The 24974-nt window shown below is 38.8% G+C and overlaps 1 protein-coding gene across 9 annotated transcripts in view; it reads left to right on the top strand.

Moving 5' to 3' along the window:
* The window catches only part of pard3ab (par-3 family cell polarity regulator alpha, b), a 307758-nt gene that overhangs the window by 132011 nt on the left and 150773 nt on the right, over positions 1–24974 (top strand). For all 9 annotated transcript variants that reach the window (XM_055014228.1, XM_055014227.1, XM_055014224.1 and 6 more), the window contains exon 6: positions 24221–24312. In XM_055014228.1, coding sequence (XP_054870203.1) covers positions 24221–24312 — 92 coding nt within the window. The remainder of the gene's footprint in view (positions 1–24220; positions 24313–24974) is intronic.

Here is a 24974-nt window from a genome sequence, read left to right as displayed (position 1 = left end):
GTTCAAAAACAGTCAGAAAAATGACATATTTTGTCTGTTTTTACAGTTTCTAGCTCCAATAAATGTTGTCATTTTGGTGATTATTTCTTGTTTTTAAATTTAATTTCATTTATTTTAAGAATTTGTGCCTTTCAAACATGCTTCTTGGATTTGGATTCTTGGAAGTTTTAAGATAGTATTTAAAAAGTTATATGATAGCCATAGATAGAGGTCTGATATAACTAAGTCAATAAGCTTTTCTTTAATGCTCAAGAGAAGTGATGCGTTTTGTGTTTTTACCACCAGCAGCAGCTGTTTTTTATTGAAAAGGCAGATAACCTGTGTGCTCAGAAAGCCACAGCTATTGTGGCTGCAGAAACATGAGTGGCATAAACAGAAAGTCGATTTCTGTCAGCTGAAAATCTAAAGGAAACACATGTCACCGCTGTTAGCACAGTGATTGATTGATGGTTGAGATTTTGTGGGTTTGATGCAAAAAAAAAAAGCAAAACAAAACAGCAATGCAACAGAAATGCGTAATCGGATACCTTCCACAACATATTTTAATCATGGGTGTCAAACTAATTCTAGTTCAGGGGCCACATCGAGCACAATATGATCTCAAGTGGGCAGAACCAGTAAATTAATAGCATACTGTCCTATAAATAACCGCAACTCCAAATGTTTCCCTTTGCCTTAGTGCAAAAATGTACATTCTGAACGGTCTTTTTGCAAAACATTATGAACAACCTGAAATTGCTTAAGAAAAAAAATGCAATTTCAACAGCATTACTCCTCAGTTTATCATTTACACATTACAACTCACAGATCACAGGTCATTGTGTCTACAGTGGCACAGAACATTTAGTCACAGATATCTGGAACTGAACAATATAGTATTTTACTTTATGATCAAAACAACTTAGTTAATGTCTTAACTACACCAAGATTAAATGTCCTGGAAAAGTTAAAAAAAAAAAAACAAAACAAACAAAAAAAAAAAACCATTTGGAGCTTACTTTTTTTTCCCTTGAAGAAGGTGAAGATGCTTTGAGCAAATGTTAAACTGATACCCACTTCAGCCCCACTGGATTGCAGATGTTTCTTCTTGACACATTTGTTATCACATGGTTATAAAAAAGAAAACTCCTTTGTTAAAATTGATGTTTTAGATGGAGAATATTCCTAAACTTGTCGTATTTTGTCCTTTAGCTTGAAGTAGTGGATGACTTTAGGTGGCCGAATACATTGGGCATCTCGTTTATATACAATTACTCCGTCAAGGAATGGCAGAGTTATGTGACGACCGGCATACGTTTGTTTGTCCGTCTGGTGTTCTGTCTGTGCGCAACATTACTCAAAAAAGGATTAACAGATTTGGATGAAATTTTCAGGGAAGGTCAGAAATGATACAAGGACCAAGTGATTAGATTTTGGCAGTGATGCAGCTTATAGTCTGTATCCACAGATTTGTTAAAGATTTCTGTATCATTGCCAGATAGCAGTGTCGCTGTAACTATGACAACAAGTGAACGCCATGTCAGCTGCCTGCATCAGTACACACCGCCTGCTACATGTTTCGGTCACATAATTCGGTCTCCATACATAACGTATGCATAACATGCCTGTGTTCACAGCAAGATAATTTTTTATTTATTTCTATAGTTTGTGGGTAAATCTATATCTAATGGCCAGATTCTATGTTGCCGTGATTTCTGAATACACAAATGGAGGAATGAACAGCCTTGGAGAGGTACTGCGCTCTCTGGGTGCTTTTCTTGTTAAAAATAAATAAATAAATAAAAAACGTTGATTTGATTTGGTTGTTCTCAAGTTCAAAAGTCTGTTGTGCATTTTGTTGTAACCACATAAGTTATGGGAATATGCCAATTTGTCACGTGTAGTTTTTCTGGAATTCTTACATTTTGCAAAGTCGTCCCGCCGGCCAAATTAGATCATCTGGCGGCCAGGTTTTCGGCCCACGGGCCATATGTTTGACACCCCTGCATTAAATCAAACCTCTGGTGGCTTTTTGAGCAACTAAGCCAGGTGGACTAAAATAACTGAGAACTAATGTTAATGTGACACTATTTTTTATTCCAATTAGCACTCTTCAACTACAGTCCTCATCAAAGTGGCGCTGTGATATTTGTGTTGCAGTTAATGACGATGAGTTAGTGGAGGTCAGATTTTATAACTGCTCTGGTAGCTGTCGGTGTGAAAACTGGGTTTGCGTCGGTGTGTGTTTGTGATGCTGCTGTGTGTCCTGGGTTATTAGACCGCTGAGGGACCGAGCTATCTTTCATGGTGGGATGGAGGCTTCACACAGCTCACTGGGGACGTAGTTACACAGACATCCTGACGACGGCTCTGCACGCTCACGACAACACATACCTGCTGGGGAATGTTAATGCCGGCGTGTGCACTCACACAAACACCTTAACGCACACACGACACAGATCTGCCCGGGGGATACTTTGATAAGACAAACCTTTAAACACACACTGCCAGATTCCACTAACGCTCAAGGAAGCACACGTTACTATGATGCCAAAGCAGAAACTGTGTGCAAAATAAAAATGACAATTACACTGCAGCATGTGCACCAAAACAAATCTCACACACATTTCAACCCTGCTTCCCAACTAACAAGCCTCCGTGTGGTGTGTGTAGTGGAGGGTTGAGTCCCTCAGGTGCACAGTGCAGCTTTAGCAGGATAAATCATGCAAACCGGAGCTATACGCTCATAAATCACCTCAGAGTCGGTGTATGTTCGCCTGAGTGTGCGTTCCTCTTATGTGCATGCAAAATGTGGCTATATCTGTGTCTGTGTGTGTGAGGATTTCATTTGTGCAGGTGTGTAGCGTGCATTTTCTGTGTGAGGGTTCAGGAGATCTGTGGGTGTGTTTTGATGTTAATAAGACAGAACGGTGGCAGGTTGGGACCAGTAGGTGCTGCTGTGGAGCTTCGATTGAGGAAAGTCAGGTTTTTGTGTGTCTGTGTGTGTGTGTGTGTGTGTGTGTGTGTGTGTGTGTGTGTGTGTGTGTGTGTGTGTGTGTGTGTGTGTGTGTGTGTGTGTGTGTGTGTGTGTGTGTGTGTGTGTGTGTGTGTGTGTGTGTGTGTGTGTGTGTGTGCGCGTGCGCGCGCACTCTGTCCTTCTGTTTTTGCACTATACGTGAGTGCGGTGCGAATGGGTGCACAGATAAATACTGTAGGTGTGTGTTTGTGTTAGCAGATGTGCTAACGGTCCTGTGTTAATCTGCAGTCACCTTGTTATAATGAGCCTTTAGTCTGCTTTGTTTCCTCTCACTTTTCCATCTGTATCATCTTTACGTGAACTTTATTATTCCATATCTCACTCTGTGACCTTTTTTTTCCTTCTTTTTTTTTTTTACTCACTACTCTGTTTTCAGCTTTATACCCACAGCAGATAATTACATACACTCTCCTTCTGTCCATTCATTCTTTCTGCTGCTTCTACTCTGTGTTTTTATCTCTCCTTTCATTAACACCAGTATAGTATTCTGCTAGTCCACACATGAGGGCGGCTATTCAGACACACTTAAACCCTCAACAGAGGATTAAGTTCATCTTATGAGCTCGTACAGATACACACAAAACACTCGTGTTTTTGGAGAAACACAAGAGGCTCTGGTATTGCGTTGCACCGATGAGAAGTTGAAATATCTGTTTGAGGAATACATCCGTGACTGTGACATCTTCTAATAGCAACAGTTATTTTAATCCGTCTCATTAATCATGACGTTAAAAGTAGAATTGTGCTATTCAGGGAACAACAGGCCAGTGTTGCAAATCAGCTGCATTTCCAAGAAACTCATGCAACGAATAAACGAGGGGAGCAATACTTGGAAGAAATGAAATACTTTGAAGAGCATTACGTTATTAGAATACCAAAAAAGGCACCTGTATTGTATTGAAGTGGCAATAAAATAAAACAATATGTGACGAGATCACCTATACAGTGAGTAAAAGTATGGATTATCAGTGGGATTGTAGTGTTATAGTGCTATTTTAAATGGGATAAAGAACTATACTTGTAGCACTAGACACCATCTTTCAAGTCTGTTCAATTACATAAACATTCTATACAGTGCAAAACGTACTTTTTATGTGTTGAACTGAGTTGGAGAAGGCCCATGGAGACAGGATCAATCAGGATGTAACAGTAAATGTACTTTCTTCACCTCAGACAGGTGAGATGGCAGCGTTACAATTTATCAGCTGTAGTTAAATCATTTGTTATACAGCCGATGTCCTCAGGTTAAGTCTTAAACTCCATCACAGGTGTCGGCCATTTTTATTTTATTAAGAATGGCCAACCACAGGAATTTTGTGTTGTCAGTGTCAGCCTAACCCATGCCTGATTCATTAAATACATCTGTTGCCATGCAAATTAAACAAAAATCTGCTTTTAGATGTTTTCCTGGAAAGTGGGATCACTGTCCTGTGTTATCCCAACTTTATTTAACACTTGTTCGCTGGCCTGAGGTCAAGAAGTCTCTGTCACAGTGCTCCTTTACTAGCTAATGCTCTCTGCTTGCTGCCACAGAAGTGTCCTCCTCTTCTAGTCATTATAGGCTTCACCTGGTGGTACCCCCAGGTACTACAGCTAGTCTACAACACTTAAAGTTATCTGTTAATCTATAAAATTGATAATGGGTATCGCCAGATACTAAATAAATGGAATAGGATTGGAAGCAGAAACATCTTTATATGGACATTCCTATATTTTACTGTTAGTAAAAAACAGATTTAATAAAGTCCACAATATTTTTTTTTTTTAATTTCGTATTGTCAGGAGGCATTAATGTGTGTACGAATGTTTCTAATATAAAACACAACCCATCTACTCATTATAGCAACTACAAAAGTATGTCATGGACTTCATGGGTTAACGTTTCCTTCTTGAATACACAACAGAATCTCCTCCAGTGGCCTGTTTAAAATGTCAGATGACTCAAATTAGTATTAAATTAAATGGATATTAGACATTAATGAGGACATATGACCTATCTATCCATGAAGTCACCATATTGATACCTTATAGTTACATTGTTTTATCGTGCAGACTTTAAAACTTAAACATGGACATTTTTATGGAAACGGGAAACTGCATTTGTAGTCCAGTGGTAGTCAGTTTTGCCAGTTGGTTGTTTTGGGTTTTGCTATTGCATTCTAATGCCAAGATAAGTATTTTTTTTTAACTAATGTGACTATTATAATTAATTTAAAGGTCATAGTCACTGTACTTTTACACATGGTTGAAGGACAAATACGTAATGTAAACCTTAGCAGCCTTTAAGCCACATGCACTAATTAAAAAAGTACCTCCTTTGCATGCATCAGTGAATTTTCGTCCGACTCGTTGCCCCCGTCCTTCAGTTACAAACGATCTTGCGTATTCATCATCATTTATTTGACGTACATTTCCATCCTCGTTGATTGAACATATTCTTTACTTAACTATTTTCTGGTTCAAAGAATACAGAGTAAACTTTTTTTAATACCCAAACATCATAACTTAGATTTTCCTCGCCATCTGTCTTGTCTTTGCTATTGTACTCGCCGTCCTTCTATTGATCCCCCTGTTCTCTTTGCTTTTTATGTCACCTCCCTACGCCGACCCTTTATTTTTTATTCCTCCCATTTCTCTTTCCCTCCATCCCTCCTTTCTCTCTCCTGCTCCTCGTCAGCTTTGATCTTGTGGTTTTAATATGACGGGAACCAGTGGGAGCACAGATCCCTTCCAGCTGTGAGGGACTGGATGAGAGGAGCAGCACCAGGGAGATGAAAGACACTTTCTCCCCCTCATGAGGCTGCAGCTTCCCCAAGGGGGTCTCCATCTCTGGGTGCAACCTGCTGTCAGGACATCGCCGACACACACAAGCGTATAATTTGATGTTCATCACCTGCTGCCAAAGTCTAATTACACCTAAAATAGAGCTGCTCAGGTTGGACAGATGGTAGCTCTTTTCTACTAAACTTAATCCACCTGTTGAGGATCGGCGAGAGTTACAAACGCATACAGTCGAGAGTCAAAATCAAAGATAAGTATCTCGGTTTTTGTAAACCTGCTGCGCTCAGCAGGTTTATGAACAAGAGAGTTTATCAGTGGTCTATGAAATGATCAAAGGCAGACAAGGAGGATGACAGCAGCAGGTGTCAGCTGTTATCAGAGGAGGATCGAGGATCTGACAGAAGAGGCATGGAGATGATTGTTGAGGTCTGTTGTGAAATGAAATCCTCAGCCAGAGAGATTGTTCTGGAAATCAAGTTGTCTTTCCGAAACAGCTGAACCCCAAACCTTTACCTGGATCTGAAATGAATGTGGAGGCGCCTGTATCTGTTTGTAGATGTAATGCTGAGAAACGATGCACTTTGTGTCATAATGCAGTTTGAATTTGCATTGAATCTGATTTCAGCTGTTGAGGTTATTTGTGATAAAACGCATCAAAAATGGTTCATATTAATATTTAAAGTAAAGGTTTTAATCTTCAGTGCTGGCTTGCAGGAAAATCTTGCTGAAACACAGAGTTCTTAAAGAGCAAAACATTGCCGATGAGCTGCTTCACTTGAAGGTTCTTCATCTTGCTCCCATTGGAAGTGCAACAAAAAATTAATTTGGACTTGTGAATTAGTTTATTGTCCAAGAAAAAATTTGATTTAAAATTGATTAAAAACTGATTATAAACACTTTTCATTTTTTACTTTCCTTATGCCCTGTATATCTATTGATTGTGTAGAGGCTATTCACTTTGTTCTTGTTTTTCCGTGTCAACAAATGAAAATAAAATATGGAAGAAAAAAAAATACAGTGCTTAACAAATTCATTAGACCACCTGTCATAAAAACGAGAAAACAGTAATATTTTGGAAATCTGTCAAAAAATGTTATTACTTATTAGGCAGATAACAAAGTGGAGCAACTAAATAGTCCTTATCAGCATATATTAACCAAAAACCTTATTATTTTGTATATGAGAAGCCAGAAATTTATCAGGAATAGCATACAACCACTAAAACAAATGATTCTGTTCAAGAATGCAAGCACATAACTGTAATTTGGCATCTCAATCAAAAAATAAAAATGTGCTTCACTATTTTTGTCTGCTTTTTTTGTAAAACAGTAAATTTGAAAATTCACGGATAGCAACAATTCCATTTTACCATTAAAGGTATCATAATGATTAAAGAGCTTGTACATACTGGCGGATTAACAACTACAGAAACATAAAAACATATTTAGGTAATCAGCAATGCTGTGGCAAACACCTTTCACTGGGTAGAGGTTGAATACATTTGCTAACTACTCTCTATATATGTATATTAATGTAAATTTAATAAGAATGAATCACCACCCCTAGTACAGATACAGTTACCATGGTTGTTTGCTTTAGAGTTAGAAACTAGGACCTGCTCACTTTGCATTCATTTATCGCTCGTGTGAATCTCCTGAGTCATTCACTGCCGGATCTCCAGCTGTGGACGGGTTCTGCTGAAGGTTCAGCCAAGGCTGCCTCAGAGCTCTGCAGCAGGAAGTCAGACGAGGAGGATAGAGCAGGAGAGTGTGAGATTTTCTGCTTTTTTTCCCTCCTCCCTTGACTTGTTTATATAGACACGGTCTTCTTCTTAGCAGCAGCCATTACAGTTGGAGTCAGTCAGAATAATGGCCTTCAGTCTGACAACTCTACCACTGTGTGTTTGTGTGTTTGCGAGTGTGATTCTTGTCACCATTATCCACAGCTTCCTTCCTCTCAGAGGGGCAGTTTGGTCGGCTTTACCTGTTATTTTGCTCTATAGCAGCAGCTCCATCGGGAGTCTCATCTTGGTAAATGGTGCATCACATAACAAGCTGTGTGAGCGGCCACAGCCCACCCTGCTCACCTCCGTTGTTAGGGCAGATTGTGAATGCACCGCGAGGATTACACCTGCAGCAGTGGCCATATATCTGATGAAAGCACACAGATGTAGGAAAGTCTGCAAACTTGACGACAGCTCTCGTTATTTCATGTGTGTCTCAGCCCATCAGTGCAGCAGCTAAGAGGAGAATCAAGTTGACTATATGACACCATAGAATATTATATTCAGTGTTTGCATCTTTTAGATATGAACAAATGTTGAACTACACAGTCATGGCTGTGACACTTGGACTTCCCACACTAAAAACTATCCCCCATGTCCTCCTCGCCCCAGCTCCACTCTGTCAGTAGGTGAATATTTCTGTGTATGTTGCTGAGAAAGTATCAACAAACTGAATGTTTTATGATTCTAACTAAACCTCCAGAGTCCAGGAAACAAATATTGCTCCAAACCCTGCTGACCCTTCTCTTCCCATGTGATGGTATTTATCAGAAACTGAATTTATTTGTACAGATTTTAACATGTCAGTGCAGTGCAGAGAGACTTTCTCATAGTGCTTCAGTAGAATCATTCGTCATTTAATGTCTACAGAAATATTGATCGTATTTTGACCTTTTTTTTTTTTTTACAGCTGACTAGTAAGAGTCAGAGAATTTTCTTGAAATTGTCTGTAATTAAACGAAAAAGGTAAACATGTGGAAAATGCATTTTTTAAATCCATTGTGTAGTTGCATTTTTCTTTCAAATAACAGTAAATAGCTGAAAATTAACCATATTTTTTGCAGATTTAAGTGCAATAAAAAAAAATGTCATTTTACAGTCAATATTGCAAAACCAATTGCCATTTATAAAAATATAGATTTTGATGTGGAAATTGTTTAAAAGTTTGTTGGGTTTTTTTTGCTTTGTTTTGTTGTTGTTGCAGTTAACATATAAAATAATTCATTTCTTGTGGTTTTACTACATATTATCTGCCATTTCAATTCGAAACTTTTCTAAAATTTCCCAAAATGGACCACAAAATTGTCCAAAATGGCTCAAACTTCTCAGGGAGCTCTTTGACACAACACAAAAAAGTGAACTATGAGTACATTTACTATCAGAATTCCTTCTAAATTAAATTATTTTCAAGTTTCCCTGAAAATACAAAGAAAAGAAACAAAGAATTTGCATTTCTTTTGTCATTTGATTGATACAAATTGAAAAACATTGGAATCAGTCTGTACAATTTTTACAGGTGTTACAAATACTCGTAAAAAAGGAACTATTTACATTTTTACAGCCTCGTGTTGGTTAGCAGAGTCAACAATCACCTCTCCGTTGTGCTGTTTCTTTTCTGTGGCATCTGTTTTGTGCGAATGGTTCATTTTGTAGGTGATTTTTTTTTTGAATTGGCATTTTTTGATGAAACATCACAATTTGAAACTTCAGTTTGGTTAATTTTCCTGACAGAGCTGCAGGTCTCACATGACTGGATTGAGGACAGTTGAAAAGCTGAAAATCTCACGATTCGTTCAGTTTTCACAGTCTCCGGCTCTGATAAATGGTGTAATTTTGGCAATTTTTTTTGAAGATAGCAGCGTTTCAAACCCATTACCTGGTTTTGGGGCTTCAGAATGTTAATTGCTATCAAACCGAAGATGCCTGAACTTTTAATAATTCTGAACCAAGTTTACAAGTAAATGACAGTTTCATCTGGTCAGACTCATCGTGCTTGTTGGTGCATATTGTGCCCGTATGGTCAAATTCATTTTATACAAGGTTGTATTGCATAATTTTATCCTTTATCAACAGTTCTATGAAAACAGTTTACACGGCAAAGAAAAGAAAGACCGAGTAAAAGCCTGAAGAAAATGAATCCATGTTTTCATACAAGATGTGGCCTTCACACTGATCTCAATCCCATTGAAATTCTAAAGGATGTTTTGAAGCAGAATGTGGAGTTTTTCAGATCTCTTCACCTCCTTTACAAAACCAGCATGTAGGTTTAGATGCAAGAGTAGAAATACTTCTTTTAGACACACCTCATCCACATTTCTTTGCTCTGGAAGAGAAATACATCTGTATTTCTGTATGTGAGAGAGTTGGAACATGTGGAGACTCGATCGATCCCGGTTGACCCCGTATGGATTACACATGGGATAAAGTCGCACACATGAATGCACAGTTTATGTCCTGTACTCCTGTAGTGTATCGTAGATACACTCATACCACTGAGTCCGTCTCTCACTGATTAAAATCAAAATAATCCATCCACATCACTAATGCCAGAAAGTCTCGGGAAGAACCTCAAAAGAACCTCGACAGAATGAAAAGAGGATGTGAGGTTAATATATATCTAATAGGGAAAAAAACACAGGATGTGCTATCTTTATATTTTCCTATTACATTACTTAAATGTACTTCAACAGGGATTGATATATACCAGTAGTTTGTTTACTCTTAGAATTAGAAGAGCCTCAAGGAACCTTTTGGGGTTTCACACTGTTGCCAGTAAAAGTCTTCAATGAACTATTTAGTGGGATTTTAGGTTCCATTTCTAGCCATCATTATTATAACTGCAGTGGTGTACAGTAATATTTTGTCTAAAAACTTAAGAAAAAATGTATTGTGTTTTACTTTAGATGTGTCTTAATAAATTAGAACAACCTTATAATTTAAATTGGAAGTCATTTGCACAAATCTGTTGTTGTTGTAATCAAACTAGGTCATTATTTACCCAAAAATTTAAAAAACGGTCTCTAAAATTGCATCTATCTCCAATATTGTTTGAAAGAGCTCCATAATTTAATGCCAGACAACTACAACCTACAATATTTTCTTAGTACGGTGTTTATTTCTATGTGATATTTTTTATTGGCTGAAAATAAAGCATTATAACACTATAAGCCTTGTTTTTCCCTTTTCATAAAATTAACCAAATTGATTATTATATATATACATTTTGAGATATTTCAATGCACACAATCACAACAAAGCTAAATTTTAAAGATAAAATCAATGTCTAATATTAGTGTAAAGCGTGTGTTATGGCTACACTGTAGACAAAAATCCTCCAATAACCTCTTTTGCAGTATTTGAGGTTCTTCAAGTGACCACTTCTCTGAATTGAGCTGTAAGAGTTCCTGAGAAACCCCCCACGAAAGTGAGGTTCCCTGATCATCTCGAGTTCCCTGAGGTTCTCGTAATGCTAGTGTAGTGGTGTTGGTACTTACTGGTCTTTGTACTGTAGTAAGACTACTAGTGGTAGTCTAAAACCGAAGTTCTAGCAGTGACCAGTTAGATGTTTTAAAACAGGCATCAGACAGTAGAAATGGTTTGAAATAGGTAGATATGGAGATACTTTATTGACCCCGAGGGAAGTTCAAGAAACCAGCAGCATATTAAACATATAGAAATAAAAGATAAGAGCAGAGCACACAGGGCATATATATATATATATATACACACACACACGTGTGTGTGTATATATATATGTGTATAAGCATATATATTTACAGAATGTATATACTAAAACTTAAAAACTGTGTAGATGGATGATACAAACTGTGATATATGTAAATACACATTATTCATTTAAATGCAAAGAGTTGATGATTGTTAATTGTGTAGACATTAGCTGGTTCTGTCATCATGTAAACTTAATTATCTTTATTATCTTGAGGCTCCTTTGTGTTTTAACCTATCCAGTCTAACTACAATCCAGAGAATGTAAACACTGTGATGATATTTAGATGGAGGGAAAAATTCAACTTCATAGAGCGCTAATAAAAGCACTGAAGCAAGTGAATTAAAAACATGAAAATAGCAGCGCAGAATTCTCTTGAGCTGACACTGCTGCAGTTATGACCAACTCTGCACTGGTTTTCTAAATGAAATACTGATCCTTGGTGCTCATTCCTGTTCTTAAGTGTTCATAAATACTTGCTTTGAAGGACCGGCACGGCTGGAGAACCTCAAACTTTCTCCTCTTTTTTCTTCTTTTGACAACTAAAAACCAAAATGTCAGAAGAGCTCAGAATCCCCGCAGGTTTGGAGTTGGGAGTTTTCAAAGTGTCGTTTGTCATCCTTTGAGCGAGCTTTGTCGTGGCTCGCTGTTCCTCTGTGTAATGTGTCTCTGTCTGTCTCGCTATCTGCCTCTCTGTCATTCTCTTTGAGTCAGTCTGCCTTTTTTTCTTACCCTTTCATTGCTCTGTCCCATCACTCACTTCATCTCCTCAGCACTCTCAGGAGAAACAGCTCCTGATACGCTTCTCTGTAATCTCAGTATTTTCTCCATATGAGATATCTCTGTTAAATATCGGAAAAGAAACATTCATGTGCTCAATCAGATGCAGTTGAAAAACAAGCGTCGTCCGCGATTCCATTTCAAGCGACACCGGCTGAGCTCTCGGGGGACATTGGCTCCTGATGTGCGAATTTTCGAAATTGCTCATATTCCTGATGAGGCCTCCATTGTCTGTTATGTTTCAGTAAATTGCGGTGCATATTTCGGTGCGGTGATACCCCCTCTGCCAACCCCGGCCGCTTTGATTGAATTGGATCGCAGAAATTGCTGTTGAATTAAGTGGATTGCTACGGCAACACTGTGGTAATTTAGGAAGTGCTGGAAGTCTCATTTTGTTCAAGCTGATATTGCTGCTGCCTCTTGCAGGTCAGTGACGTTCGCAGATGTATGAGCGAAAATGGCAGAAGGTGTCTCAACACTGGATTGTAGTGACAAACTATGAAGACACCTACACTATTGAACATTTAAACACCAAACCTACACTCACTGGCCACTTTTTTAGGTACACTTTGCTACTAAAAGGTTGGACCCCCTTTTGTCTTCAGAACTGCTTTATTCTGGTGAGATCCTTTCAGCAAGGTGTTGGAAATATTCCTCTGAGATTTTCATCCATGTTGACATGACAGCATCACGCACTTGCTGCAGATTTGTCAGCTGCACATCCATGATGCCCATCTCCTGTTCCAGCACATCCCAAAGGTTCTATTGGATTGAGACCTGGTGCCTGTGGAGGCCATTGGAGTACAGTGAACTCATTATCATGTTCAAGAAAGCAGTTTCAGATGATTTGAGCTTTGTGCCATGGAGCATTATCCTGCTGGAAGTTTCCACCAGAAGATGGTCTATTGTGGTCATAAAGGGATGGACATGTTTAGCAACAATACTCAAGCAGGCTGTAGTGTTTCAACCATGCTCAATTAGTACTAAGTATATATTTTTTTGCTGCTATTTGGAGAGTACTAAACTGATTTTCATTATTTTTTGTAACAGTGACAATAAAGATCAATTCTATTCTATTCTATTCTATTCAAAGTGTGCCAAGAAAATATCCCCTACACCATTACACCACCAGCAGCCTGAACCATTGATACAAGGCAGGATGGACCCATGATTTCATGTTTTTTGTTTCAAGTTCTGACCATCTGACTGTTGCAGCTGAAATTGGACTCATCAGACCAGGCAATGTTTTTCCAATCATCTATTGTCTAATTCTGATGAGCCTGTGTGAATTGTAGCTTCAGTTTCCTGTTCTGAACTGGTGTTCTGCATTCCTTGCTTGTAACGAGTGGCTATTTGAGTTACTGTTGCCTTTCTATCATCTCCAGCCAGTCTACCCATTCTCCTCTGACCTCTCACATCAACAAGGCGTTCTAGTCCACACAACTGCTGCTCACTGGATACTTTCTCTTTTTTGGGCCGTTCTCTCTAAACCCTAGAGATGGTTGTGTGAGACAATCCCAGTGGATCAGCAGTTTGTGAAATACTCAGACCAGCCCGTCTGGCACCAACAGCCATGCCACATTCAAAGTCTCTTACGTCCCTTTTCTTCTCCATTATGATGCTCAGTTTTAACTTCAGCAGGTTGTTTTAACCATGTCTAAGAGAGAGTTGTGGCCGTGTGATTGGCTGATTAGCTGTTTGTGTTAACAAGCAATTGAACAGGTGTACCTAATAAAGTGGCCGGTGAGTGTATGTTCATTACTCTGTGGCTACAACAGCCTCTAGTCTCCTACAGTAGCTTTCCACCAGATTTATACCACTAAAGTCCCCCACAGAAGCTTTTCAATCTGTGTTCCAGTTCATCCCAAAGACACGTCATGAGGCTGAGGTCTGTTCTTTGTATAAACGAGTCACATTCTTCTACACCAAACTGTAAAACAACAAAGTTTCTTGATTGGCCCTGCTTTGTGCGTGGAAACATTGTGAGTTTGAAACAGAAAAGGACCTTCCTAAAACGCTGCTCCAAAGATAGAAACATGCTTATATGGCCAGCTTTTCATTCTGCTGGGAGTTTGAACATCTGGAACAACTGCAAATGTATTTTATTCCTGGCAGGTCAGACAGCACATCTTATGAACTAATTGTTGGAGACCATGAAGCATAACTTCTCAAATTCCGGACCGATAGTCGACTGTATGTTATGAAGTATCAGTGATGTTGAATGTATGTTATATAGCTGCAGATTAGTCATGGAACATCCTGCCTCCAGATGAATGTAGTTTTAATGTGGCTTATTTCCCTACGATATTAACTCCTGGAGAAACTGTTGTGAGTTGCTGCTGCTGAGTTCTCACCAGATTTAGCATCATCCCCAGCACAATTCTCTAATTAGTATAAATGTAAGAATATGACAGAGTCAGAAGTAATCATAGACGAACCCTGTGAGCCATATCCACCTAATTACATATTGGAGTTTAGGGGTCACACTTGAAAATGCTGCCATTGTTCTTTGATCATCTTGTCTGTCTTGAATCTGCAAAGGATATTGCTTAAAATCCCTCTGTGGCCATTTAATAAATCTAATGGCTGTGTATCATAGTTAGAATTTTAGAAGTTTCCCCAGTGAAAACAAACTCTTCCTGCCTATAATATGCGGATCTGCCTCCTCACTCGTTTCATCTCAAGCACACCAGCTCACCTTCAACTCTGCTCAAACACTGCAAAACCACTCTACATTACACAATGGCAACTTGTGATATTGGATTAATTCAGCTATACATGTTCAAACTGGGAAAAGATTCTGACAAAGAATAATACAGAAAGCCCCTACTTTCATTTTGACAGCATTGGTTCTTCAGGTTTGTTACATATGAAACTTTAGAAGTCTTTGGAAGTATGATGATTTTACCAAACCCCATTGACAACAGTAATGTTTAAATCTTGAAGACTCCTCTCAGAATGGAGGAAATTTCCCAGTATATCACAATACTATAAAATTTTCAATCTATTCAAGTATTGAAGAACAAACCGGTGTCAGAAATTGCTCTGTATTCGAACGTAAGGTTCAAAGTTTATTGACATATGTGCAGTAAAGAAACAGGTTTCACTATACTATGAAATTCTTTCTTTTCTAACGAGTGGCAAACAAGATAAATATATACAGAGTAGATTTTTAAAAAAGATAAATAAAATAAAAATAAATTTAAAAAAGAATAGATAAATAAAGGCCCCAGAATGGACAAAAGAAGTAGTAGTACAAATACAAAATAATAAAAATAGATAAAGGCAATGAACTGCACAAAATAAGGAGTCGTGCAAATAAAAAAAATTTAAAAATAAAAAAATAGATACAAAAAATAGATATCCTCAATTAGTCCTTTGCAGTGTTGTGAAAAATTAATGACAGAAGTAGACAGAAGTACACAGATAATATCAATAATGTCTCCTCTGAAAATAAATACATTCAGATCACATAATATCTTCCTGTTTTTTCTCTTTTATTTTCTTTTCTCCTTCTCTATCTTCTAAATGCCCTTTGCGCAAAACTAAACACACACAATCACATAACGTCCTCCTCCGGTTGTGTAGCAGCTCGACAGGCTGCCAGGATGATATAAACTCTGATAACGTTCCCTCGGCTCAATGAATCCTCGAGTTATTGACGATGCTGTCCGCCTGTCTGGATCCCATTATCAAAGTGTCTTCAAAGGAGACTAATTGAATTAGTGTAGGGATCTGTAATTGAAAGCTGGCTTTTAATGATGCATTGTGGTCCTGTGTCGAGCCGAGCATCAACATTCATCAAATGTCTCTGTCAGGACGGGTCGGACCGTGTTGTGCTCTGCATTATCAGGAGGGCATCGAGTTAATTCGATCCTGTGATGCTGCAGTGTTTCTCACCTAAACTTTAAGACCAGTGGAAGTGGAGCTCATGTTCTCTTTGTGCTTATTTGAAATGTATATTTAATCATTCAATTTCAGCTCAATGAATCCTACAGCGGGTATCAGAGTCACATCCTACACTCACATCAGCGCCACAGCATCTCTGACCTCAGTGACTTATCCCATGAATAAGACATCGGAGTTCACATGCAGCAGTGTTTGAGCACCACATCCCCCGGTGCTCTGAGACGTGTCCGAGTCTGTGCAGGTGGCCTGTGATGAACCTGCTGAGAGCTTTCTGGAGGTGTTTTGGTGGAAATCTGAACATCGGCCATCAGAGCTGTTTGTGTGTGTGTCGTCTCACCTCTGTGGAAATTGAACAGATTTTTTTTTTTCTTTATTCGGTTGCCTCCTCCTGAAAGGGTCGCGCACCCATTGACCCACACGCTATTAGTGGGTTGTTGTTTGTTCTCTCTTTTTTGTTGGTGCAGTCGAGCATGAATCAAAACGTGCGGATTTGTCTCAAGGTATTTCCTCTGGGCATTTTCAGTAGATACAGTTCTGGAGAAGCTATCAGTGCTAATGTTAACTAACCAATTCTACACTGTTTCTCTTAAATGTGAAGCGATTTTTCCCAAGTCAAGACAAAGAAAACATTGTAAAATCTTTCAACAGCTGTGTTAAACCTGAGAAATCTTGAACCTCTGCTCTCTGTGATTCCTTTTAGACTTGATATAGGAGGCTTCTTTAAACTCCCGTCTCAAACTTTCATCTGCCGCTGTCGGGCACAGATGGTGTGTGGTGGTTTTCGGGTTACAGGTTAAAGGTTAAGGCTAATTTATAGTCTCTGGTTCAACGTTTCATCTGGTTGTGGACATATGGAGCTGTGCTGGAGAGGACACAGATACCAGTTAACAGTGATGAATGTCTCTGTGTGAGTATTCAGGTGCAGCGTCTGTTATTTTGCCTCGTGTTGATGCTGTTTTTCAGCAAGAAGTATTAGATCTATTTGTGAATAAAAGTGCTTCTCCACAGTCACACCCATTTGTTTTTATGCAAGTCAAGTGTTAAATTAATAAAAATGTATGCAGTGCACCAGTGGCACCCTGCCACTATTCTACTGTGTCTGCTAGCCTTTTTTTTGTATAAATGATTCAAGAATACTCACATGAAGCAATTCTTTGCTTTCTGAAAATAGAACCAGATCGACTGCTGATCCCAGTTTAAGAACTGTTGAGGAATACAGCATCGATCAGTGGATGATTTGCAATGTTGCTTATAGATTTGTGATATACAAGCTGCTTTTAAAAGCCTGTGCTTTACATTTTGGCCTTGCATTTTAGCAAAACACAGCCGCACTCTGAGTAAACATTCAACTGACGATAAATAGGTTAGGTCTAGCAGTCTTGATTAGGCTCAAAGAATTTATTACAACACTTAAATCGTTAAGTTTATTGAGAACAAGATCATCCATTATCTTGAACCAATCGGCAATCGAGACAATCTGCACATCATCTATAGACGAACTAAATCTGCTACGAGTTTACTGAACATGCTTGCCTTTTTTAGAGTAAATGAGTCAAAAATACTTGTATAAAGTGTGTCTTTGCAGCGTTTACAATAATTCAAGCCTGGTTATTTATTACTAAAATGACAACACAAGACTCAGAGCAGAGCTACCTGCCTATATTCTTCAGTTTTCTTGAACTAGAACTATATTGACTAGTTTTCTCAACCCAAAAACTATTGAGGAATACAACACAGACAAGTTGTCTTTGGATGATGTACTGCTTTAAACCACTTGTAGTTTATAGCAAAAAAAGCCAGACTGACAACTTCTTTACATGTTATCAGTCTTTTTGAAGCTGACTCTATGTAAACGTTCCTTTTTATGTTAAATCGTTGAGCCGAAACTGTCTTCAATGGCTTGAATGAGTTCAAAATTGTGAAAAAATGTTCTGCTCCTCCTACAGTCAAAAATAATGGATTACTCCTCGAAGGCTGTTGATGTAGAGCTCCTTGCTAAAGAAGCACCAGCAATTGTCTGACCGATGACAGTTTTGTCAGAGTAAAGCGCATCGACCAACCAATCAGCCGAGCAGTTGTAAAACTTCAGTAAATCCAGTGACGGTTTCTCTGAAATTTTCTGTTTAATAGTGAATTTTAATAGAACATTTTCTAAACTTGACAAACGACTGACTTGACTTCCCCAAACTTGATTTGTTTGTGCGAAATTTTACATGATTTGAGACGTATCACTTCAGCTTTGGCTTAATTGGCGCCGTCGGCTGTCAGCTCGTCACGGCGGATCAACACAATCGCTTCCTGTCAGGTTGCTCTGAAAGGCGGCTTCAACATCAAACCTTACAATCAAAAACTTTTCAAAGCAAAACAGCTCAGAGGAGTGATCATTCATATTTAAACGCATCTGGATTTTACATTTTTAATGCCGCGTTACAGAAATGATCTGATCCAGGTACGATGCCGCAAATGGCTCTTAATGCTGTTTGTACTGGTTTTAAACATTTACGCTCACCGTCACAGTTAAGATTCATCAAAATGTTTGCATATAGGAGATTTTTTTCACCAGGAAATAAGACTTCTCCAATGCTTGCGTCTACATGGATGCAGTTACATCAGTTTGTAAGTGACAGCGTGGTCAAAGTGGCAGGAAAAGGGGAGTGGGCAACACTTCATTAAAGTGCAGCATTACTGCACTCGCTCTCCCTCCCGTACGTACACACCAGGCGCAGACCACTTCATTTAGTCTGAGAGATAGAAAGGACAGGCCCCGATGGATTCTCCTATCAATCTTTAATGAGCCCCCGGGCCTGAAAACTGCCCGCCTGCCTCTGCTTCTCCACATCCAGGAAACAAACAATGACTCGGCTGGAAAACACATTGCGCCTCGTACCTGCCTGCCTGTCTGCTTGCTGGCCATTAACCCCCCAACTCAGCCCCTGAATTATTAATGCCGCTATCTATCTATCCATCTCGCCCAAGCCCACTCCCAGGGACGGGAAAGGGCGACGTCTTGATGGTGTGGTTGGGAAAGTGTGGCGAGGCCTTTTTTTTCCCCCTGAGTGGACTTTTGAGAAGGAAGTAGAAAGTTGGTTTCCTGCAGCTGTCAATCAAACTGCTGGAGTCAGCATGAGTTCTAGATAATGTTTGTCTGGGGGAAAGCCAGTTTTATTTTCTATACTGATGACACCACTTTTTATTTATTTGTTTATTTTATTGCAACCCTTTTACTCCTCCCTTTTGGTCTCAGTCAATCAATTAGACTTTATTGATACAGCACTTTTCATACAAACAAAAATGCAACACACTGCTTTGCAAAAAGAAAAAAAAAATGCAGTGGAACAGTGCAAACAACCCACAGTCAACTTATCAAGAAAACTCAAACACAGAGATTGAGGAACTGAGGAAATGCTATTCTATAGAACACATGCAACGAGGAAACACCAGATGAGATAAAATGAAATAAAACAAGGTAAAATAAACTAGATCAATAAATGAAATAAAAATAAATGAAATATCTATCATTAAAATACAGATTTAAAAAATATATGTTTATATCTATGTATATGTGCATGTATATGTGTATATATGTATATATTTATATACTGCATAAAAATTATTAAAAAATGAAGTCATAAACCGTATATTAAATAGACTAAACTATGTAAATAAGTGGATAAATAAGTGGATGAATAGAGAAATCTAACAATAAAATTAGTTCTCAGAAGAGTAATACATAAATAAAATGTATCAAATCAATCAAAAAAGTGACTAAAAAGGTCCGTCTTGAGTTTGCTTTTAAAAGCAAACAAACAGGGCATCATCCATTTTATACAAAGCCAGATAACTTTGCAGGACAAAAGCAGGAGCAGGATGTCATCTTTTTACAGCAAACAGACCTAAAAGCTTCATTACAGCAGACAGTGGAGAGGATGAAAGGCTGATTGAAAAATCACTTTCATCAGCGGAGGTTCAAACTTCATTCCCGACCTCAGAAATGACGGTTTTTCACCCAAAGGTCCACTTGGCTCTGAAGTGAATCATACTTATCCAATACTCTTTTATAGGATTTTCCTCATTTGTCAAGTTTCTGTAATAGTAGTGCAATTCCTTGATAACTGCACTGCTTAAAAAATGTAAGGAAACATTTAAATGATTGATATATGCTGTGTAGTTTATTGAAAACAAAATCTGCCACCAGTTTACTATATCTGTTGGCCTTTTTAAGCCTAAATGAGTCAAAACCACTCATAAAATGTGTCTTTGCAGCATTTCAAACCATTTTAGCCTGGTTATTTAACACTAAAATGATAACAAACCACCTGTAGATATTCTATTCGCTTTCTGAAAATAAAACCAGATTGACTGCTGATCCCAGTTCAAGAGCTATTGGGAAATATAGCATAGATCAATGGATGATGAGCAGTGTTGTTTGTTGATTGGTGATTTACAAAAAGCTTAAACTTAGCATTTTGGCCATGTATTTTATCAAAACACGGCCGCACTCTGAGTAAACATTGAACTAACAATGAATAGGTTAGGTCTAGCAGTCTTGGTTAGGCTCCAAGAATGTAATAGAACACTTAAATAGTTGAAATACGCTGAAGTTTATTGAGGACAAAATCATGCGTACTCTTGTACCAGTTGAGATAATCTGCACATCATCTCTAGATGAACTAAATCAGCCACAAGTTTACTGTATCTGCTAGCCTTTTAGCCTAAGTGAGTCAAAGATGCTCATACAAAGTGTGTCTTTGCAGCATTTTAAACCATTCTAGCCTGGTTATTTAATACTAAAATGATAACAAAAGACTACCTGTAGATATTATGTTGCTTTCTGAAAATAGAGACAGATCGACTGCTGATCCCAGTTCAAGAACTACTGGGGAATATAACATTGACCAGTGGATGATGTGCTCTGGTGGTTGTTGATTTGTGATTTACAAAAAGTTTATACTTGACATTTTGGCCATGCATTTTAGGAAAATCCAACCGCACTCTGGGTAAACATTCAATTGACGATAAATAATTTTGGTCTAACAGGCTTGGTTAGGCTCAAAGAATGTAATAAAATACTTAAATCGTTGATCTGCACTGTGTAGTTTATTGAGAACAAAATGGTACGTATTCTCTTGAACCAATCGACAGTTGAGATAATCTGCACATCATCTGTCAATGAACTAAATGGCTCTGAGTTTATTGTATCTGCTGGCCTTCTTTTAGCCTTAATGTGTCAAAAAATACAAATCTGAAATGTATCTTTGCAACATTTTAAACCTGGTTATAACGCTTTTAGCCTGGTAATTTAATACTAAAATGCTAACAAAAGACCACCTGCAGATATTCTATTTGTTTTCTAAAAATGGAACCCAATCAAAAGCTGATCCCAGTTCAACAACTATTGGGGAATATAACTGAGACCAAGGGATGATGTGCAGTGTTGGTTGTTGATTTATGGTCTGGAAGCTGTTTTAAAAAAGCTTAAACTTGACATTTTGGCGGTACACTTTAGCAAAACGTAGCCACATTCTGAGTTGGCTTGATTATGCTCAAAGAATGCATTAAATCACTTAAATCACTGTTATACGCTGTAGTTTATCGAGGAAAAATGATGTAAGAATAGAAACCAATACTATTAACCCACTGAGGATGGGATTCACATCACTACCTAACTGGACAGTTTGATATCCCAGAAGTTTAGTTAATTTACTGTTATACTGGGATGATTACATGTTCCCTTAATGTTTTAAGTTAAGGTTAAAGCATTTAAGTTCCTTTAAATAACTAGCATCATGCTGCAAATATATTCATGGCTGCACATTTGTTTTTCTTTATAATGTGTCTCCTATAATTTCGCTTCCACTTTCACCATCATTTGCTTCACCTTTCATTATCTTTTCATTTACACTCCCTTCCATGCACACAGAAACACACACCGTCCCTGTCTGGGTTCAGAATAGAATTGTCAGCCACGGTCCTCGGTGATGTTGCGCACCGAAATAAAGGGAGAAGCCTGCGTGTGCTGTGATGAATGCAGATCTCATTTGGTTCTTCGTCAGATAGCGATTCCTCTGCCTCTCTGATGTCCCCCTGCCTCACTTCCTCTTCTCCTGATGAATATTAAATAGTGCTCGGTGCGTTCCCGAGGCTCTTTGACTTGTTATTGTTTCTCAGTCTGTCAGACTTTTTCTGGCTTTGGTGTTTTGTTTTTCCTCTAATGTGTGTATGCGACTGTGTTTAGTCCTCGTACATGATCACGGTTGTTCCGGTTATTAACAGAAGAGGTTTTAATACCAGTGAGCCACCTTGTAGAACACATTTTCGCCAATGTAAAGGAATGTTCTCTTTGTAAATGTGGCCAGAAAGTTTTTCTGGTGTTTTTAAAAGTCTTGGAATGCAGCTGCTGTCCACTGATCCCAGAAGAGTCTTTTAGGAATCTCGCTGCCTTCTCTATAGCCTCAGTATGTGCTCATATTATAATGTTTTCAGTCAGGAGATCACAACAGAACTATGTATTAAGACATTTGTGAGCTAAATTCCACTTTTAATGATGTAGAACTTTCAGATTTGAGAATAACAAGTTGCAAAATAGTGTTCTTTTTCAATTTTTGCATTTTGGAGCCAATTTTGAGGGACTGTATGGCTTTTATTCTTTTATATTTATGATGCAATGGCTGCAAGAATTCCCCATTGCAACCACTAATGGTGTTAATCAAGAATACACATGGGTTTGTTTTCAAAATTCTTCAATAATTAACAAGTTCTTAAAGTTTTTTTGCTTTGATTTGTCTTTGAACATGCAAGATGGGATTGGCTCTTGGGGACAATGTGTTTCCAACATGATCCCAAGATGATAAAAAAAAACAAAACAGACCAAAATGGGTAGCATAAAATTAAAGAAATCTTGAAATTTAAACTATATTAGTAGCAGTTAACGAGAATGAGAGGCATGTGATGAATGACTCAAGGAACATTTTATTGTTGGTAAATCTAGCAAATTTTCATTAAAGAGCCAAAGTCTGCTGTCATCAGCTTGGAAACATTGCTACACCTCCACCTTTTCTCACGCTTTCTGTCAGAAAAATGCTCCTATTTGTCGTCTTTCTGTTTTCTCTGTGACCGTCGGCACTCCGAGCCAGAACAAGACGAATTCCAAATTAAAAGACGGCAGGCAAAAAAAAGTCCTTGCATGCCATTTCACTCACACGCTGCCCTGTAGCTGTGTGTCCTCCAGGCACCCGAAAGTGTCATGGCAACCGTATGGCAGCCACGGTAACGGCAGGCTCATTTTCATACTGATGAGGCCAGTTGCCGGGGAGGCCTTCGCTGCTGCTGCTGCTGCTGCTGCCGCTCGTCTCTCCTCTCCAATGTTGCCCTGAAATTTTAATGACTTTTCTTTCTCTGCTTCTCATTTTTCCTCCTCTTTGCTCTCTGCACACCACGAGTGTGTGTGTGTGTGTGTGTGTGTGTGTGTGTACCAGCTCAGCGTCACCGTTCCAACACACCTCACAGTTGAATACCGGGCGAGAACAAAGGCGATGTAATTTCGTAAGAACTTTTAAAGGGCATGTATTTTTATACCTGTGGAAGGCCTCCTCCGGTCTGCTCCTCTTGGCTTCAGCAGGTTTGGAACTTATGTTTTAAGGTTTTAGTGCTAACAAAGTCAAGAAACAAGCAAGGGAGGTTGTTTTCTAGGACTAGACGATGCAGCTTAGCTCTTGAAAGGTCATCTTATCCTTTGCATTGTGCCATCTAGGAAGCTGTGCGTCCACATCCCTGATCCCTGAAATCTGCTTCTTAAACCTCCCGCAGGATCTCTGTTGCATATCATGCCTGCTGAGGAAAGCTATAAGCTGATTGGACGGTGTTCAACTAGTAGTCTGAGACGAATCTCGAGCCAATTCACGGTCAAGAGCATGAGTGCACAATCTGACATATGGAGCAACTGGAAGGGGCGAAAAACGTTGTTCACTCTGATGTCAACATCGTTTTTCGTGCAAACCGGAGACACACTGACTGATTGTTAACCACTTTGTTTGCTGGCAGGGAAAACTGGAAAGCAGCTTATGACATGTCATCTTGCATGAACATCCAGTCACGGGTGTTTGCTGCCAATGATCTAATGTTTTTGGAGCTACAGCAGCAAACGTCCAGCTCATGAGGCTTTAGTTGGATATTTTATGTGCAGTCTCACCCCATGCTTTTCTTTCTTTTTTTGTGTGTGTTTTAGGAGGACGAGGCCAGAGAAGAAGAGAACGGAAGGATCGAACCAGTCGGCCGAGCTGATTCCTGCATGGATCACACTCCTGTGAGGTCCCTAGAGTAAGTCGGTCTCCTGTTCCTTCCCTTCTACTTCCTGCCATCGCTGAGAAACTCAACAATAAGCACCACACAGTAGAGAGAGGAGCAGTCAAGGAGCAGTTTGATTGCAAAATGTGTGAAAAAATGAATCCCATCCTCTTAAAACTACAATTCTGAAGATCTTCCAGATATATGATCAAATAGTTTCACTGTCAGACACTGAATTAGTTGGATTTTGACAATACAATATTGTGTTGTGTTGTGTAATGTATGTTTTTGATGTTGCCACATCTACGTAACCCCACAAGAATGTTCTTTGCTAGATTTGGCCAACATCACCAACATAATCTTGCTCTTATAGTGATATCTGTGTTCCCAGAACTCAGTAATTAACTTGGTGTGAAGTATTGATTGTGACGATGGCCAGAACTGGAAATAACACTTGAGTCCTTTTTAAAATAACATGACTAAGCCCTCTCTTCTGTCCCTTTTCTTCACATAATAAGCACTTAAATGCACCACCAGCAGGTCCTATATTGTGGTTCGGGTTTGTTTGTAGAAAATCTCATTTTCAGCCCTGCTTTCTGATTTACATAATTCTCTTTTGTGGGAGCAAAATGATCCTCGTCTCGCCATCAGAGCTCTCCCACGCACTAACCCATTCAGCTCCCATTATTAACAAC

The sequence above is a fragment of the Amphiprion ocellaris genome, chromosome 10 (assembly GCF_022539595.1).
Source record: "Amphiprion ocellaris isolate individual 3 ecotype Okinawa chromosome 10, ASM2253959v1, whole genome shotgun sequence".
Lineage (NCBI taxonomy): Eukaryota > Metazoa > Chordata > Actinopteri > Pomacentridae > Amphiprion > Amphiprion ocellaris.
This window is presented reverse-complemented; position numbering and strand designations above follow the sequence as displayed.